The sequence below is a fragment of the Dipodomys ordii genome, unplaced genomic scaffold (genome assembly GCF_000151885.1).
Source record: "Dipodomys ordii isolate 6190 unplaced genomic scaffold, Dord_2.0 Scaffold114, whole genome shotgun sequence".
Taxonomy (NCBI): Eukaryota; Metazoa; Chordata; class Mammalia; order Rodentia; family Heteromyidae; genus Dipodomys; species Dipodomys ordii.
In genome coordinates, this window is record NW_012267330.1 from 123,389 (window position 1) to 141,968 (window position 18,580).

General features: G+C 45.5%; 1 protein-coding gene across 1 annotated transcript in view; it reads left to right on the forward strand.

Annotated features, from left to right (window-relative positions):
- Window positions 1-11,470: 11,470 nt before the first annotated feature.
- The window catches only part of Arhgef4 (Rho guanine nucleotide exchange factor (GEF) 4), a 104,102-nt gene continuing 96,992 nt past the window's right edge, over window positions 11,471-18,580 (forward strand). The window contains exons 1-3 of the mRNA XM_013028809.1: window positions 11,471-11,482; window positions 13,592-14,172; window positions 15,118-16,987. Of these exons, the coding sequence (XP_012884263.1) occupies window positions 11,471-11,482; window positions 13,592-14,172; window positions 15,118-16,987 (2,463 nt within the window). The remainder of the gene's footprint in view (window positions 11,483-13,591; window positions 14,173-15,117; window positions 16,988-18,580) is intronic.

The window sequence follows — 18,580 nt, forward strand, 5'->3', positions numbered from 1 at the left end:
AATGTCATTGTTACATGCATTCAGGGGTTAAATTTCCAGCACAGGAACTTTAGGAGGACACACTCAAACCATGCAGATATGTGGACTACCTTGAGGTGCCTGTGAGCCATGGAGTGGTGATGTCCTGCAGGCAGGCGGTCAGGCACCAAGAGTCACCAGAGAATGATTGTGATCACCTGCTAACATTCACTGTCTGGGAAGACCAGAGTGCCTGGAAAACAAGCTCTCAGATGGAAAACAGAGGAGAGAGAGGGGCCAGCCAAGGGGAGAGATGTGTAACCTAAAAACACTAACTAGAGGGAACTATGGTCAAGGAAGTTGAGGAGAGAACTTTATTTTTAATGGAAGAAAAAAGATTATGTTTACATGATGGTAGGAAGAAGCCAGTGGAATGGTAAAGGCAGAAAACACAGGCCAATTGTTGGAGGTAGGAAGATATGATGTGGAATATAGACAGGAATAAGGCAACAGGGACTGGATTCCTACAAGGAAAGAGAAATGGGGGAATGAAGTTGCAGCTGAACACAAATGATTGGACATAAGACTGTGGAAGTGTTTCTGGCCAATGGCTTGTGGTCTCTGAGAAGGAGACAGAGGATTCTCTGGAAGAGATGGAGAGGTGACGGGAAAGGAAGCTGGATAGAGCAAGGTCTGTGGCTGCCCTTATACAGGGTGAGAAGTTGTGCCAGCCAGTTAAGGAATGGAGAGCTGCAGGGCAGTACTGAGCACCAGGGCTGTGGAGGCCAGAATTCTTGTTCTTCCCATTGTCTCTACTTAAGTGTACAAGTCACTGGGTGTCCTGAGAAGAATGGAAACATTTTTCTCTTGGTATTACAAAACCTGATTTTCAAGAAAGTTTTAATGTAATCCAAATAAGCAAAGTATTTCCTCCTTGGTGTATTTTTTAATTAGAGAAAGAACTGGGGCAAGGGTTGGGTAATTCCTTCTTCCCTTATTCCCAGTAAATCTTGATAAGCAGGATTGGCACTCCTTTCAAATGGTCACAGAAGTGGCTTAGAATCCTGTGCAGCTCTGTGTGTGGCTGCCTTTCCTGGTCGGAGAAATTCCAAATATGACATGAAATCAAAGCTCTGTTCTTTAGGATACTAAGCACTTATAGGTTTATTTGTTAATCAAATGAGCATTTTGTCAGTCTATTTAACTTAAAGGAATAGTGTGCAATAATTATGTATTAAGATGCATGTCTACATTCACAAAGATTGGCATGCCTTGTACGCACCAGCCACAGTGGATCAGGATCAGACAATGAACTACAAATTGGATCTTTCACCAAAGAATTCAGGGAGCCCAAATATATGATAAGTGAAGTAACCATAAGAAGTTACCAATAGGGGCTGGGAAGGTGGCTCGGTGGTAGAGTGCTTGCCTTGAATGCATGAGGCCCTGGGTTTGATTCCTCAGCACCACATAAGCAGAAAAAGCCACAGAAGTGGTGCTGTAGCTCAAGTGGTAGTGTGCTAGCCTTGAGCTGAAGAGCTGAGGGACAGTGCCCAGGCCCAGAGTTCAGACTCCACAACCAACAAAAACAAATTAAAAAACCCTAAAATAGATAAAATAGATGTCCTGCAGTTGGCATTTTAGGCTATATAGTGATAATCTAGATATATCTAGATTTAGATATGTGTATACACATGTGCATGTGTATATATGTGTGTGTATTTAGGCTTTATAGTTTAGTTATAGTGATATAAACTATACTATATAGCAATATGTGTGTGCATGTATATGTATATATAATATACAACAGATATGAGGTCATGTGAGTCTCCTGGTGTTTATGGAAATTGGCTGTAAAATAAACAGGATCATCAAATCAATATTATAAAAATGAGGTCAATTTTATAGATATGAAAGCAGGAATCGTTATCCCATAGAAGGCTCAGACATTGCTGAAGGGCCACTCCCTCTGGCTCACCTCGGTGGTTCAGCCTTCAGTTCACAGGGAAGGGTGGAAGGCTGACAGCAGCACTGACTCGTCACATCACAAATCATGAGTCAGCCGTCTAGGGACTCTTGGGCATGGTCAGCTGTTAAAATCACCAGCAAGACATGTTCTGCACTTGTGTGTCTTCTCCAGTTTCCTCATTTCCTATTAGCTCCTGACAGATTTTTTTTTATCAGCTATAGTGTCAATTCTTTCAGTCCTGAAATTTTTACTAAATAGAGAATTTTCCTTATTTCTGTAACTGAAAATGTCCACCTTGTTCTTGCCTCCATAGTTTTAGATTAGGAATTTTCTGTCATTCTAGTTGTATTTACTATTTAAAATGTTTTTCTTGGAAGGCTTTCTGAATATTTTCTATATTTTTAGTCTATAAATTCAATTATACTCTGTCTTGGATTGGGATTCTTTCTGTTTATTCTGTTTGGAGTTATCTCAACTTCTTGAATCTGTAGGATTATGTCTTCTGCCAAATTTAAGAAATGTCCAAACTAGGGGTGGGCTTAAGCCTATAATCCCAGCCACTCAGAGTGGGAAGATAGTGGTTCAGGCTAGCCTAAGTAAAATGTTATGAGACTGCGTCTCACCCCCTCAAAAAAAAAATCTATCTATACACACACACACACACACACACACACACACACACACACACAAATGGGTGGTATGTACCCATCATCCTGGCCCTACAGGAGAAGCAGTGAGGTCATAGCTCAATTGGTAGAGAGACTTCCCAGCAAGCATGAGACCCTGAGTTCAATCCCCAGCACCACATTATTACATAAAAAGAAGAAAATCGTCCACTGTTTCTTTGACTTTTTCTTTTTGGCGGTTGTGGGGCCTTATCTCTAGGCCTGGGAGCTGTCCCTCAGCCCTTCAGCTCAAGGCTAGCTCTCTATCACTTGAGCCACAATGCCACATCTGGCTTTTTCTGCTTATGTGGTGCTGAGGAATTGAACCCAGGGCCTCATGCATGCAAGGCAAGCACTCTACCACTGAGCCACCATCCCAGCCCCTCTTTGACTATGTTCAATACTAGGTTCTCTTTCTTCTCCTTGTGAGACTCTCCTGATACAAATGTTTGTTCTTCTGTTATGATCCCACAGACACCTGAAGCTGCAATATTGTTACATTTTCTATTTTCTCTCTGTTAGTGCTTTGTCTTCAAGTTCACTGATTCCATCCTGCTTCCTTCCCCATCCCATTACAGAGTTCAGTCAGCAGATTCCTATTTCTATTTTTACAAGGTTTGGCTTCATAATTTCCATTTGGTTCTTTTGCATTAGAAAAATAATTATGTTTTCTCTATTGCTGAGATTGTCTGTATTTTGTTAGTTTCAGGAAAAGTTGTAAGTGCTTATGGAAGCGTTTCTCTGATAACAACTTTAAAACTTCAGTTAGGAACTCCAGCACCTGGTTGGCCTTGATATGAGTACTGCTCACGTTCACATGTGGAGTGATGTTCTTGGTTCGTAGTTCCAGTGACTTCCAGTTACACCCAGAGCACTTTGGATGTTGTTCAGTTAGATTCTGCATCCTATTTAATCTTTTCATAGGAGTCAGCTCCCATTTGAAGTGTTCTTGGGGGACAGGTGGGCATGTATGTTCAAGTTTCCACTGGACCTTGAGGACACCACCCCAATTGAAATGGAGCACTGACTCACAGTGCTGTCTTACTTGGCAGTGAGCGTGATGGGGGGCTGACTCACCCTGTTTTCTTGCTTCAGGAAGGGGTGGAGGTACAGCCCGCCCCCTCCCACCCAGTTAGGCCATGATGAGTGTGGAAAAGAGGAGGAAGAAAGGTAAGCAGAGTCCCAGACGGTATCCATTGTGCTCCATTCATCTCATGGATGGCAGGTGAAGGTGAGACTGAGGGAGTACGGTTGCCTAGCATAGTGGTTGTTAAATCCTCACACGGTCTTGTTGAACCTTATTGCTACCAAATTTTGGGAGATTCTCAGGTACATCTGCACCCTGCTGACAACTCAGGCAGGGAAAGCAGAGCACCGTTTTCCTCTATCTAACGGAGCAAATCCATTTCCCAGGAGAAAGAAGCACTCACTGCTTCCTGAGAGCACATGGAATGTGCTCTCAGGCACTTGTCCTGCCGCCGGGACCATGTGGAAAGAAGCATGGTTCTAGAACAGAGCAGAGATCCAGTGCCATAATAATAAAAGATGACACTTTACCAGGTTCCTTCATTAGGAGAGAGAGAGAGAGAGAGTGTGTGTGTGTGTGTGTGTGTGTGTGTGTGTGTGTGTGTGTGTGTGTCTGAAATCTGGCTGTTGTTTCAGAGTTGGAGGTGCTCTGATAAGTGAGATACAATAAGGAAACCAGAGGTTTGCATCTTCCTTAAGTCATGGAGTCCCTAATGGCTGCAGCTTCCTCCCACCCTGTAGATGGATCTCCTGTGCTCATATGCTGCTGTGATGGCTGTGGTTTGTTGTTGCAAGGGAGAGGACGTGGAAGGAATGGAGTTGCTCGGTCTTTTGTAGAACTGGTAGTCTTTAAAAATGTCTTCCAATAAAGTTTTAGATCAAAATTGAAATTTTATATACTTCGAAGTTGTTTCCATGGAGTTCTTGGATATGTTTTGAAAAAGTGAGTACTGAAGATTATTTTCTGATGTTTGTGTGAAAAAAGTATCTTGCATTCTTAGCAGGAACAGCTGTAGAAGTACAGCTGATATCGATCTTTTCAATGCCTGTAATCATTTACCTGATGAGCCTCTGGAATTTCTGTGAGAGCATCTGTGGACTTCTCCCTTGGTAGTCCACATATTTGTTATTGTTCATTTTGTCTTCTGTGCAGGTAGGCTCTTTAGTACAACATTGTCATTCACGGAGCAATCATCCCTGCCCTGTTTTTAATTTGAAAGGGTACTTTGAAAGGTTAATTGTATGGTAACATCTGTAGTCTTTAAAAACTCCATTCATCAGATCTCAAAGGTTCTTTGAAAAGCTTTTCATCCTGCGTATTTGTCTTTGTATTGTCTTATGAAGAATGACTTTTTAAACTTTTTTTTCAAATCTACAGAGATGTCATGTTTTCTTCTTTAATCTGTTCTTGTGGTAAATTTAATCTGTTATGCAAGAATAACTCCTCAGATGGTCATGATGTGCTATTTTTATAAGTGGTTAGGCTTATTCTGATATTCTGCTTACAGCTTTGTATCTGTGTTTGTCCATACTGAGTTTTTTTTTTTTTTTGTCTGTTGTGGGGCTGTCACTCAGCTGGGCACTGTTTCTCAGCTCTTCAGCTCAAGGCTAGCGTTCTACCACTTGAGCCACAGTGCCACTTCCGGTTTTCTGGTGGTTTATTGGAGATAAGAGTCTCACAGACGTTCCTGCCTGGGCTGATTTTGAACCACAATCTTCAGATCTCAGCCTCTGAGTCGTTAGGATTACAGGCAGGAGCCACCAGCACCTGGCCATATTGAGATTTGTACACAACATTATGCCACCTGAGGAACGATTCTCTTTTTCAGTTCTTGCTGAGCCTGGAATTATGGCCTCATTAAGTGTTTGCAGAGCTTCTTAAACCATCTGGATGTAATACTTATAGTTTTGTTTTGTTCTTTAGGAAAGCAGTTTGACACATTTTGAATGCTTGCTAATTCTCAGGAACTGCACTAGATTTTTGAATAGCAGCTTTGGAATTTGCTCATCGTTAGCCCACTGTCGCTGTTGCAGGCAAGGGCAGGAGCCCAGGCAGGGAGGTGCTGGTGGCTCTCCGGCATGGCTGTTTCCCACACAGGCCCTCCAGCAGTGGAGGAGGGGGGGTACCTGTACAGATTCCATCAGCCCTTGATACTGTCACAGAGTGTGGTTTTGCTTTGCTTCTGTATTTCTAGCCATTCTGATAGATGTGTTGTAAATTGAGGTTGTAATGTTGTACTCATGGCTGGCTTACTTCTCATCTGAGTGTCATCCATAGTAAAATCTCAGTTCACGTCTTTCATCTATTTTCATTTTGAGTTATTTATTTTTGGTATTGAGTTTTTAATGTCATTTACATATTCTAAGTACTCATCCTTTATCATTACAGTGAGTTGCAAAGAGTTTCTCCCAGCCTCTTCTTTCCCTTTCCATCCTCTTGGCAGGGACTTCCTCAGAGCAAAAGTTTTCAATTTAGGTTCAGTTCACTTTACCAACATTTCTTCATATGGACAATGTTCTTAGAACCATTTCTCAAAACTACTTGCTTAATATTAAGTCACAAAGACTTTTTTCCTGTTATTTTCTATAGGTTTTATGTGTTATATTTATGCCCATGATCCACTGTAATTTTTGCATAGGTGCAAGGTAAAGTTAAAACTTAATTTTGTTTTCCCCATAGATACCCAGCTCGTCTACCATCTCTTGGTGAAAAGGTGTTCTTCCCATCTTGCATTGCTTTCACACATCAAAAACCATTCTTAAGTTGGCATATTTGTATTGATCTATTTTTGGTATATCTTTTCTATTCTATTACCTAAGTGTCCATCACACCAGAAAAGCCCCAGCTGATCAATATAGTAAGCCTTAATACAGACAATGATTCCTGCTTTACTCACTATTAGGATCTTTTAATGGCAATTCTACATCCATTCTGCATAAATCTTACACCACATTTTCTATGCCTAGAATACGTTGCTAGCATTTTTATAAGAATTGCATTAGATTAATAAATCAATTGGGGAAGAAATGGCATAGTCAATATATTGAGCCTTTTAGTCTGTGGCTCTGGATACCTTCAATGGGGTGATTTTTCCATCAGCATTTTGTTTTAGGAACTTACAGGCACCAGAGTAGGCAAGGCTTAGTGGAGGCAAGTCAGGACACAGGCTAGAGATAGCAAAGGCAGAGTGCTGAGACTAGACTGGGAGAGCTGCAAACAATGCTGCTGGAGTTAGAATTGATAAACACGCAGCTAGCCAGGAGTATTTACTGTCTATCCAGAAGTACTGAAGAAACACTACAAAAACAGCTAAAAATCCTAGTCCTGGTGTAACTTGGACTTAGGTGAGAATCCATAGATACCTATTAGGCATGGGAAAGGAAAGATAGAAGAGGATTGCTGTATCTTAGGCATCTAGATATTAGCCTCCACCAAAGTTAATGGCAGGACAAGGATCAGGAAGGGCTGTAGAAAAGAGCAAGACTCATTATTTTGAATATTCATGTGGAGCAGTGGAGACAGCTGACATTTAGATGGTGGGCATTACCATCTAAAGCTGAGGCCCTAGAGAGGGTAGAAAGGTGAGCAGGCTGAGAATAGAAGGGGCCGTCTTGTCTTTATAACAGAATCCCCCGGCCTGGTAGTTTAGAGGCTTATTGAGCATATTCTGTAGATGCTGACAGTGCACAGTCAGGGGGCCCTTGAGAAGGATCTTTTGTCTGTGTCACAGAATGTGGGATGTCATCATGTGGAGGGAGTGCCTGTGAAAGAGAGGCAAGAGAGGAAGCAAGAGAAAGCAAGCCACAAAGACTGAACTTGCTTTACCACAAGACATACTTGTGAGACCTAATCCTGTCTGGAGAGGCAGAGCTAACCTGTGACCTAAGCACCTTCTCCTGGGCTCCACCTCTTAACGGAGCAGTGCCACATGTTATACCACCTCTGCATCACCACACTGGAGACCAAGTGCCCAGCACTTGAGCCTTTCAGGGACAAGCCACACCCAAACCATATATCAGGCTGTGGAACCAGTGTTTCAGAAGGATCAAGCCTAGACACCTAGAAACTGCAGTCAAAGAAATAACAGAATCAAGAGAAACAAAGTATGCTGAAATCAAAGGGTAGAGTTTAAGGAGAGGAATACTACAGTCAGAAGCCACAGACAGGCTGTGTGTGGTGGTGCAAGCTTCTAATCAGCACTCTAGAAGCCCAGGCAGAGGATTTTGAGTTCAAGGCCAGAACATGCAACAAAGCAACCTGTTTCAAAGGAAAAACAGACATAAAGAATGATTAGTCTATGTCTCAATTTTCTATGGCTGCTACTGCTATGTATACCAAGTTTCCACTACCTTGATGGTTTATAAAAAACCCTGTTTATTATCTTATAGTTGTGGAGGTCAGAAAGCTCAGCATGGGTCTCACTGTTCTAAAATCAAGGCAACTGCAGAACTGTCATCTACTGGAGGCTCTAGGGGAAAGTGTTTACTTGCTTTTTACAGCTTCTGGAAATTTCCAGAATTTTGTGGTGCATGCTTTTTCTCCAAACACCCATGTTCTGGGCTAATTGCCAAGATCCTACTCTGATTCTCTGGCCTGCTTTTCCCTTATGAAGACCCACAGATAATCCTGGATGGTCTCCTTGTGGTCCTTAACCTACTCACATCTGCTAAACTCCCTTTGCCCTGAAAGGTGAAATTCACATGTTCCAGAAAGTAAGACACAGGTATCTGCTGGAAGGAGAGGCATTGTTTTGCATATCATAGTTTAGAACAAATGGTAGGAAAAATCTTAGTAGCTTTTTAAATCTGATAACACCAAAAACTGACTATAAAAAAATCAATGATTTGGGCTTTATTAAATAAAAACCTTTTGCTCTTCAAAAAAACATGGATAAAAAAATTATCCAACAAGCCAATTTGGAAGAAACTATTTGTAAAGACAAAAGACTCCATTTGCATAAAAATTTTCAAGATAGGAATTAATCTGTGATGGCAAAGAACAGGTAAAATTACCTGAAATGGAGGTACATTCACAAAAGAGCAAAGGGGACAAAAAAAGAATATGAACTAACTTTTACAGAAATAAGAGGAATATTCATTTTTTATTATATGATTGCGGTCATAGTTTCATGGATGTGTATGTATAACCTTCAACTGTACACTTACAATCCATATAGTTTGTTTTATGCCATATATGTGGACTTGTATTCAGGAAGAGAGAAAGAGGTGAAGGAGGGAGGTAATGTAAGGCTTGATGATCTGAAGGTTATTGACTCTACAGATCTAATCCATGGGGACCAGTATGGTTCTAAAACATCCCTGCAACAAAACACCTGGAAAAAAAAAACAGACGTAAAGAACAACATTCCTATAAACATAACCTTTTAAACAGTAGTTTAAATCTCTCTCTTACAAAATTCCCAAGACATAAAAAGTAGTTCAGAAAGAGCGAAGTACAGAAGTAAACGAAAACCAGCTATGTCAGTGATCATAAGAAATGCCCATGAGCTAAGTTCTACATCTAAAGGTGATTGAAAAAATGACTCTTGAAAACCCAGTTCTATGTTGATTATGAAAAATATACCTAAAGAAAATAGATTGATAATAACAGAGAAATATATGGTAGGCAAATTCTAACCAACAAAAAAAATGGATGTGTGTTTATCAGTGTCAGAGATGCTAGCCCTTGAAGTAAAAGCCTTTTTATGGATAATGAAGTTCACTTAATTACCCCACAGTACTGAAGGTGATGACAGAATGAAAGGAAGAAATCGACAAACTCTATGCTATAGTATAGTGGATGACCTCAACATTCTTAGTAACAAATTAATCTAATCATCACTGATTAAAAGACACAGTTCAGACATATATGAGCTATTTTTTAAATGTACTATGTTGTAGAGACACTTTCAACTAATTTCAGAAACTTTCTATCCCATAGATCACACTCCCATGATGTAATTTACTAGATATCGGACATGCATAGGCCAAAGAGGAAAATCACAATGAGAATTGGGAAAAAATTAGAAATAGCAAGATTATAAAAACATCACATATTAAAACAGTCATGCAACTAAAGTGTTTGGAAAGACAATGTGTTCTCAAAAATGAATGCTTTTTAAAAAGAAGGATCGTGGAGACTAACTGTGAATGTAAGGTGGAGTTCAGTGTCTGTGGGGGGGATTGCCAGCCAGAGCTGGGGAAGGAGCAGCACAGGCCAGGAGCAGGAGATGGCACTTAGTTGTCAGCCCCATTCTCAACTCTGCCAAGCCAGGTTTGCCATCAGTTTACCCCTCCCTGTGGAAACTCTAGTCCTGTGTTTCTTTCAGGAGAAATTCTAAACACCTGTCCTCTTGTTTGAAGCCTCAGATACTGACCAAATAAGACAATTTAGGAAGTATACTGACTGAGATGAAATAAAGAGAATTTGCCTACTCATGAGCATTTAATGGGATCCTCTTTTCACCTCTGTAAAAACTCAGAACCTCAACAAAAAGAATATTCTTGCCTGTAGATATGAGCCCTAGGCCAGCCCTGAAGATAAACCAGGAGTTACATGGGTTTGTGCTGACAATTCTGAGTCCTGAGTTGAATCAGGATGAAAGGACTGTGGTACTTTACTTAGTCTGTACAGGGGATGGGTTCTGGGATTCCGCAGACCTCAAGTCCCTGGAAGCTCAAGTCACTTGCGTATTCCTACAGAATTTGCACATATCCTCAAGTGATGTAACATCATTCCAGAAAATTCTATAGACACAATAGCCCTCCCACATTGTTTAGGGAAGAACCAAAAGGGTTGTACATGTTCAATACAGATGTAAATATTTTAAAAATCCAAGTGGATGCCAGTGGCTCATACCTGTAATCCTAGCTACTCAGAAGGGTCTGTTTGAAGCCACCCCAAGAAGGAAAGTTTGTGATACTCTAATGTCCAACTAACCACCAAAACCTTTCATCTCCAGTCTGAAAGTAGAAGTGTGGCTCAAGGAGTAGAGTGCCAGCCTTGTGCAGAAAAGCTAAGGGACAGCACCTTGGTCCTGAGTTCAAGCCCCAGTACTGGTATACACACACACACACACACACACACACACACACACACACACACGCACCACAAATTCAGTCCAAGGCTAGTAGACCCCTCAGATAAGGAGTTACTATATTCACTGTTCACAGTACCAAACTCTAATATTCAACCAAGTTCTTTTTAAAGCACCCCTTTGTATTTTAGTATCTGCACACATCAATGAATCCTACATGTAGTGTTCCAATGTTCTTGGCTAGACCATACCAGCTGCTTAATCTGGAAAGTTATTTTAGCTTTTTTTCCCTGGAGGCTTTTATTTTCATTGATTATGAGCCAGGCCTCTTGCTAAATGCCTGGAATGTAAGCTAAGGCTGGATCCTCCTGAGCCACACAGCAGTAGTCCCAGAGCCATCTCCACAGCCTCATGCTCCCTCCCTCACCTATGGTGTTGTGAGGTACAGTGCTGAAAGGGGGCTAGGTGAGAAACAACCATCTGACATTGTGATCACCAGAGTCCTCGCCGTTAGTCACTTGGAACTTGAGACTTCGGAAGTGTCCAGGACTAGAGCTTAACAATGCCAATGTGAATTGGGAATGAACCAGGAGATGCCCACCCATTGCAGTGTTGAAAGGATTGCTCCGACATCCCCTCTTAGGTCAGCTCTGCTGAATTCCCAGGATGTGGAGGTACAGGGTGGAACCATGGAAGCCACTAGCCATTCAGCAGGAGCACTCTGTAGCTTTCCCAGTGTTCTCATGGCTGTTGCCACCGTTTTCTGTACGTGTCAGGGCGTGTTCACATCACATTTCACATGTCCACACTCCTACATGACCCAGAAGGTATGTAGGCAGCAGGCTGCTAGTCCTGCTGAGCTGCCAGGTGCTGACACTCCCTGCGATGGATTCCTGGCACTGCCTGCCTCTGCACCTTCTTTCACCTCCTGAAACACCACAGAACAACCTACACCTCCCCTTCTCAAGTGGTCTAATTTTTAGTGTTTTCTTTCCTATTCTCAAATCCTTCCTTCTTTGCAATCACGTGAAGCTTCCCTTATTCTGATATTACTGATTCCACCCTGCCTCTTTATTTAGGACTAACACATATCGCGTACTTTGGTGTTTTTTTCTTCTCTTAGTTAAGGAAGCTTAAAAGTAGTTCAAGCTAGATATCTATAATCCTAGCTATTCAGGAGGCTGAGATCTGAGGATTAAGTTTTGAACCCAGCCAGCATAGGCAAGTACACCAGACTCAAACCTCCAAATAATCAGCAAAAGAGCCAGAAGTGAAGCTGTGACTCAACTATTAGAGTGCTAGCCTTGGGCAAAAAAAGATAAAGGACAGCATTCAGGCCCTGAATTCAACTCTCTCCCCACCCTCACCCCCATCCCCACCCCCAACGACCCCACCCTCCCACCCCACCCCCAGCACAGGCATACACAAGAGAATAGTTTTCCTTTGATAAATCTTGCAATAGTCTCAGGAAAATGATACTTGGGAAGGTACAAGATTTATGAGGAGTCCTGGCTAGAAGTGGGTGAGTGCTTGCCTCACTCCTGGCCTGGGGGAGTTGGGATTTGATAATTGAATCTCACATGCAGTGTTGCCTCACAGATGAGGTCACTGTGTGTGCTGAGATGTGCTACAGCTACCATGCCCAAGGGAAGAAGCCAGGCCCCAAAGAACATACTACAGGATCTGTGTGTGTGCGCAAATCCAGATGGTGACAAAAGCAGGTCACTGGCCAGGGGAAGGATGGGGACTTTGGGGAGAATGAAAACAGATGTCTCTCCTGGTGGTAGGTACACAGGTGTGTACATTTGTAAAACTCTCATCTATACACTTCATAGCTCATTCAGCTGATCAAGAAATGTACACCCAAGGAAGAAAATTCTGCAAAGTTCTGCACTCTCGAAACTATCTTTGGCATTTATAACCGCCCAAAATGTGTTTGCAATTTCAAGGCTTCTTTTTTGCTTTCTGGTTTTGTTTTCTCTTCAGGGACTCAAACTCAGAAAATAGTTTTAAGTGAAAGATCATTCCCTATTAACCAGCTGTTTGCCTAAGAACACACAGAACACAGATCACAACATATATGAATCTGTTCCCTCTTGCTGAAAACATGAAGCAGACACACACTTCCTCATGATTCGGCAGTCTATTTATACTACTTAAATTGCACATACTTGCATGGCCTATTTTCTTTTGTGTTTTTGAAATTCTATTGATTTTCTCATGAATATGTGTGTGTGTGCACGTGCTGGTACTGGGACTTGAACGCAGGGCCTCATCTTCCCCTTAGTTTTGTCACTCAAGACTGGTACGCTACCACATGAGCTACACCTTCACTTCCAGATTTTTGCTGGTTAATTTGAGATAAGAGTCTTGAATTTATTTGCCCAGACTAGCTTTGAGCCATTATCTTTAGGTCTCAGCCTCCTGAGCAGCTAGGATTACAGGCGTGAGCCACCAGCACCCAGCTTATTCTGACTTTTAATGTTTTTTTTTTTTTTTTGTCCGTAATGGGGCTTGAACTCTGGGCTTGGGCGCAGTCCCTCAGCTCTTCAGCTGAGGGCGAGCACTCTACCACTTGAGCCACAGTGCCACTTCTAATGTTTTTTTTTTCTTTTTGCTTATGTGGTGCTGAGGAATCGAACCCAGGGCCTCTGGCATTCAAGGCATGCGCTCTACCACTGAGCCACCTTCCCAGCCCTGTTTTGTTTTTTATTTTAACTGTGTGGTAGCTACATTTTCTTCCACTATTTTCATTTGGTCTTGTCACTTATTTTCTGTTAATAAAGGTAGCTCCTCATACTTAACTTCCCCTCCTGGGGCCATACAGGGAACTGACGAAGTGCTGCTCAGCAATTCCAATGAGGCAGGCATGGCATAAACATGTGTGTAGATGTCCTTGTGTCTTGTTTCTGACTCTTTTCTTCCTGCCCTTCCAGACCCCAGAGGCACGTGCACACCTGTCAGGTGAAGGTGAGACTGAAGATAACCAGCTCCCCCGACTCCCTACAGAAGCAGAAGCAGAAGAGCAGAACTGGAGCCAGGAAACAGATGGTGATGATTTTGAGACATTGTCCCATCAGAGTGAAACTCGATCAGACACAAAAACTGACCCCTTTGAGAGTGCCTCTGACACAGAGTCCCTCGCCGGCAGTGCCTGCCTCTCTCCAACTGGTCCTTCCAGAGACACAGAAGCAAGCTGGAAGTGTCCGGATGCCCCAACAACTAGACCACCTCAGGATCAGCCTTTGACCAGTGTCCTTGGGCTTGATGCAAAAGAACTAGACTTGTCCTCTGACTTAAAGGAAAAATTGGGCAAAAATGAGTCGCTGTCCTTGGCTGACATCACTAGCGGAGGGGAAGAGTCCCTCTGGGACTGTGTGACCAGCCTGGATAAACTGCCTCTGCTATCAGCGTGCGCCTCTCGGGATGTCACAGGCACCCGCAGTCCCCAGTGGGCACAGAGGGTGACGGATCAGGACTTCAGAGAACTTCGTGCTGTGACTCTCCAGAAATCCAGGTCTGAGAGCTGTCTGGGCATCCCTGGGGTCTGGCCTTGCCTTCTCCAGTGCCCTGAACCAGGCTGGAGCTGGCCACATATCCGCAACAGGACAGGGGTAGCAGCTCTACCTCACACGGGCCCACTGGATACCACAGCCCCTCTGCAGGCACCAACAGAGAAGGGAGGTACTCTGCCCCCTACAGGGGACACAGACCTGTGCTGGACCCAGCCCTGCTTAGATGAACACTGTTGCCCTCTGTCAGGTACACCATGCCTCTCACAAGTCAAGTGTCACCACTGTACCCCAGAGAATACTGTTGACAGTGGCAGGGCACCCCCAAGGCCTCACTGTGGGAAGATTAGGGCACTGGCCAGAGCCCATTCCATTACAGAGTTTCCTTTTGTTTACCCTGAAGATCAGGTAGGGCTGAACTTAAGGAAGCCTGGGGTCCAACGGAAAGAAAAGACAGCAACAGGAAACAGCCCAAGAACACAAACCACCCTTTTCCCAGTGCCTACCCATCAGCCTTGTGTACTTCTGGATTCTCACAGAGGGGTTCCCAATTTGCAAGGTCAGTACCAGCCCAGTGAATGCAGCTTGGAAAAGGACTTTCAGGACACACCTTCTGTGGCTCTCCCACAAGAAAACCAGTTGGAGCAGGGCTATACGTCATGCCCAGCCACTTCAGGCCTTACTTCAGAATTGGTGCAGCGTGGAGGCTGGGAGGAAGTGCCGGGGCCTGCTGAGCACAAGCTGGGACACAGCTCAGAAAGCAGACCTGAGGAACCTCAAGGCACTGGCCTGGCACCAGGCCCTGCTGATGCGGGTGATAAAGAAAATCACCTGCAAGACATTTTTGTCCAAGCAGAAAACCAGGCCAGCCATCCCACATCCAGGTGTGTTCTCAGGGAGGATAGAAAACAACTTCCTAGCTCCAACTTCCCGCATCTCTGCATCCCTAGTGGAGCCCAGGTGTGGGACAGAGGCATGGTGGGTGGTTGGGTAGGGAGTGAGACCTCAGACGCCCCAGAGACCACCCTGAAATCAAGAGAGAAGGAAGCAGAGGCGGGGATGGTTCTAGACCTCACGTGTAGTGAACGTGCCTGGCAGGGGCTTTCCAGACGCCCAGCAGCCGCCGTGGCTCACCTTGGCCCTGGGCCTGAGGCGGAGGACCAGGGTCCAGGGGATGTCTCCCAGCCTTCCTCCCCGAGCCTGCAGCCGACGCCCAGGGCAAGCTCGGCCTCTAGGAGCAGCTATGTGCTCCTTGTGGAGCAGGAGGCTCTGCAGGCCCCGGGGACAGGCTGCCCTCCTCCAGAGCCACAGCTCACCGGCCTGGCCCTGGAGGAGGGAAGCCCCGGGCCTCCCCGCGTTGGTGCAACATCCTGTGCGTTTCCCTGTGGCGCCAGGTGTGGGCTGAGGGAGGCTGGCGGGGCTCAGGTCCCCGGAGTGGAGATGGAGGAGACGCTAAGCACAGAGGATGAAGGCACGAGGACGCCGCCCGAGGCTTTCCTCACCTTAGAGAGCCTGGGGCCGCCCAGCCCGGAGAGCACAGGACGGGAGCAGGGCCTGAAGACCCCCGAGGCCGTGGAGGACCCGGGAGAGGGGACCGGAGGGCGCCCGGAGGGCTGCGCCTCTGCAGGGGCGGTGCGGGACCCCTGCGCCCTGGCCCTGGCTGGCAGGAACACGCACCCGCTGCCCGCCCCACCCCGCCGGCGCCCCAAGATGGGGCTGGAGCCGAGGAAGCGCCTCACGTTCCTCAAGGTGACTTCCCTCAGGAAGGGCAGGCCGCTGGCCTCGAGCCCAGGAACAGGTCCGCCTCAGGACTGGACCACCGAGGGCCCAAGCTCCCCAGCACCGAGCCCCGCGGCCACCCCTGGCGGGGCCCCGGGGCTGCTGGACCCAGAGCATGGGGGGATGGCAGGGGACCCTGGGAGCAAACGACTGTCCTCTGAAAATTGCAATGCAAAAAGACTCAAAACAACAGAAAACAGGTTCCGGGCCAGGTTGGCCTTAGCTCAGAAGACTTTTTCCAATTTTTTTGAGCCAAAAGTTCTAGAAAAAGAAAAGCTGGAAGAACTTTCTCCCGGTTCGCCCAAAGGCGAGATGGAGAAGAGCTGGCAGCGTCTGAGCCCCTGGCGCGCACTCCTGAAAAGCAGGGACGCCGACGGCCCCCAAGGCCTCTCTGCGACTGCGCCTCCCTTCTCAGGACCCGAGGTCTCGCATGCGCTCGGGTCTCCCTCCCCAGTGGCCAGCAGCGGCTCCGAGGAGTGGGCCCAGGACCCCGAGAGCTGCGACTGCACAGACTGCTGGACGCCCCCACACTCCCGTGCGTCTTTGGCACCCAGCAAGTTGGTCTTTCCAGAACACAGGAGGAAAAGTGAGCCAGCCATCAAATGCACGTCCCGCCAGGGGGGTGGCAGGTACCTCCCTGAACAGGGCTGGCTGATGTCCAGCCCTGGGGCCCAGCAGCCTGACATCAGCTGCACCCTCCCCTGTGGCTCGGCCTATTGTTTGGCCTATGAAAACCAAGTCATGCCCTGCAGGCCCCTGAGCCCCAAGCCCAGGAGCCCCAGGCTCTGCTCACAGCAGACAGACTTTGGCTACCAGGGCAGAACCAGCGCCGTCTCCATGGTTTCTCTTGGAAGCTATAGCGAAGCCCACAACTGTTCCCAGGCCTCTGAAAGGCCCAGGACTCCCAAGTCCCGAGCAAGCCTCCTGCTTTCTCTGCAGACACTAAACCAGGAGGACCCAAGGGAAGAGGATAGGAGCAGAGGCCAGCGCCATGCCCGCCTGAGCCCAGCACCCTCTCTCAGAGACCTTCCTGGGAGCGAGGTAAGTGGCCGGCTGACTGCACACACCCTGTTACTTCTTAAGGAAGGAAGAGGGAAGTACAGTCAGGTCCGACTTAAGGTGAAATCGAACAATCCTTGATAGCATCAAAAACTATGTTAAGGTCCTCATGGTAACAGTGAGATTGTATGAAATAAGAGATGGGGCTAAATTGGAGCCATAAGATTCCTTTCTTTGGACTTCAGCTTGTAAACAGATTGATGAAAGGCGGTCTGGCTACTCACTACACAAAGGAAATGGAAGACTTCTTTAGATCTGTTGGTGGGCTGATGTGGTTACTCTTCATTAGCATGGGCAAGATTTCAAAAGATATTCTTTATTGCATGTTGGCCTCCTGGCCTTGCACTTGGTGGAGGAAAGGGCAATCATCTTTACTCAGGAACCGTGGGGTTACTATTCATGGTGTTGCAGGAATGCATAATGGTTTGTTCCCAAAGGAACTATGGAAGTCCAGGGACTGTAGGTGCTGAGTTTCTGAGAAAGAACATGATGACATAGAAGAAACACATGCCAGCTCAGACAAACAGGCCAAATTCACCCTGTGTTATAGTCCTGGACAAACATTTTAAAAATGATGAACATGTCTACCTACAGAGCTGAATAGAATTTAACCCCAGTGGTTCAGACAGCAGTAGGGACACAGAATGAAGTCAGAGATGCCAAGCATTTTTATCCTGGTTTAATCATCCATCAGATATCTGCAGGCTAGAATGAAGACCTGGTGTTCCTAGCAAAAAAAAAAGCTTCAAGGGCTGGGAAGGTGGCTCAGTGGTAGAGCGCTTGCCTTGCATGCTCGAGGCCCTGGGTTCCATTCCTCAGCACCACATAAGCAAAAAAAGAAAAAAGCCGGAAGTGGCTCTGTGGCTCAAGTGGTAGAGCGCTAGCCTTGAGCTGAAGAGCTGAGGGACAGCGCCCAGGCCCAGAGTTCAGGCCCACGACCAGACCCCCCCCCAAAAAAGGTTCAAGTTTTTGCAAAGGAATCTAAGTGACTATTATCATAGCCCTCATCTTAGAGGTATTATTTCTTATAAGCTTGTGTAAGAAAATAATGTATTGATCAGCTATATGACCTCCAATATAAGTGATTTTTTTTTCTCTGTGTGTTTGTGGCCCCATGGCTTAAACTGAGTCTCTAGTGCTGGCTCAGCTTGATTGCCCACACCTTGTGCTCTACCATTTAAGCCATGCCTCCAGTCTGGTATTTTGCTAGTTTAACTGGGGATGGATTCTCTCAGACATTTTTGCCCTAGCTAGCTTGAAGCTGGGTTTCTCAGATCTTAGCCTCCTGTGTAGGTAGGATTACAGGAGTGAGCCTGGTTTAAAATGAGTGGTTCTTAAGTTAAATGAGAGCAAGTGAAGCTAGAAGGTTGTTATTCAGGTTTTTCTTAGGTAACAATGCATCCTTTTCTTTGTTTGTCATCTGTGTTGCCAGCCCACATCAATTTCAGTTCAGTTCAATCATAAGAGGCTGCTTGTGTGTGGACATCCTAGCCTTATGGTCTAGCCTGGTGCATGACAATGCTTTTGAAAACTTGTATCTAATGGGTAGCAAGTTAAATGCCCAGAACTTATCTG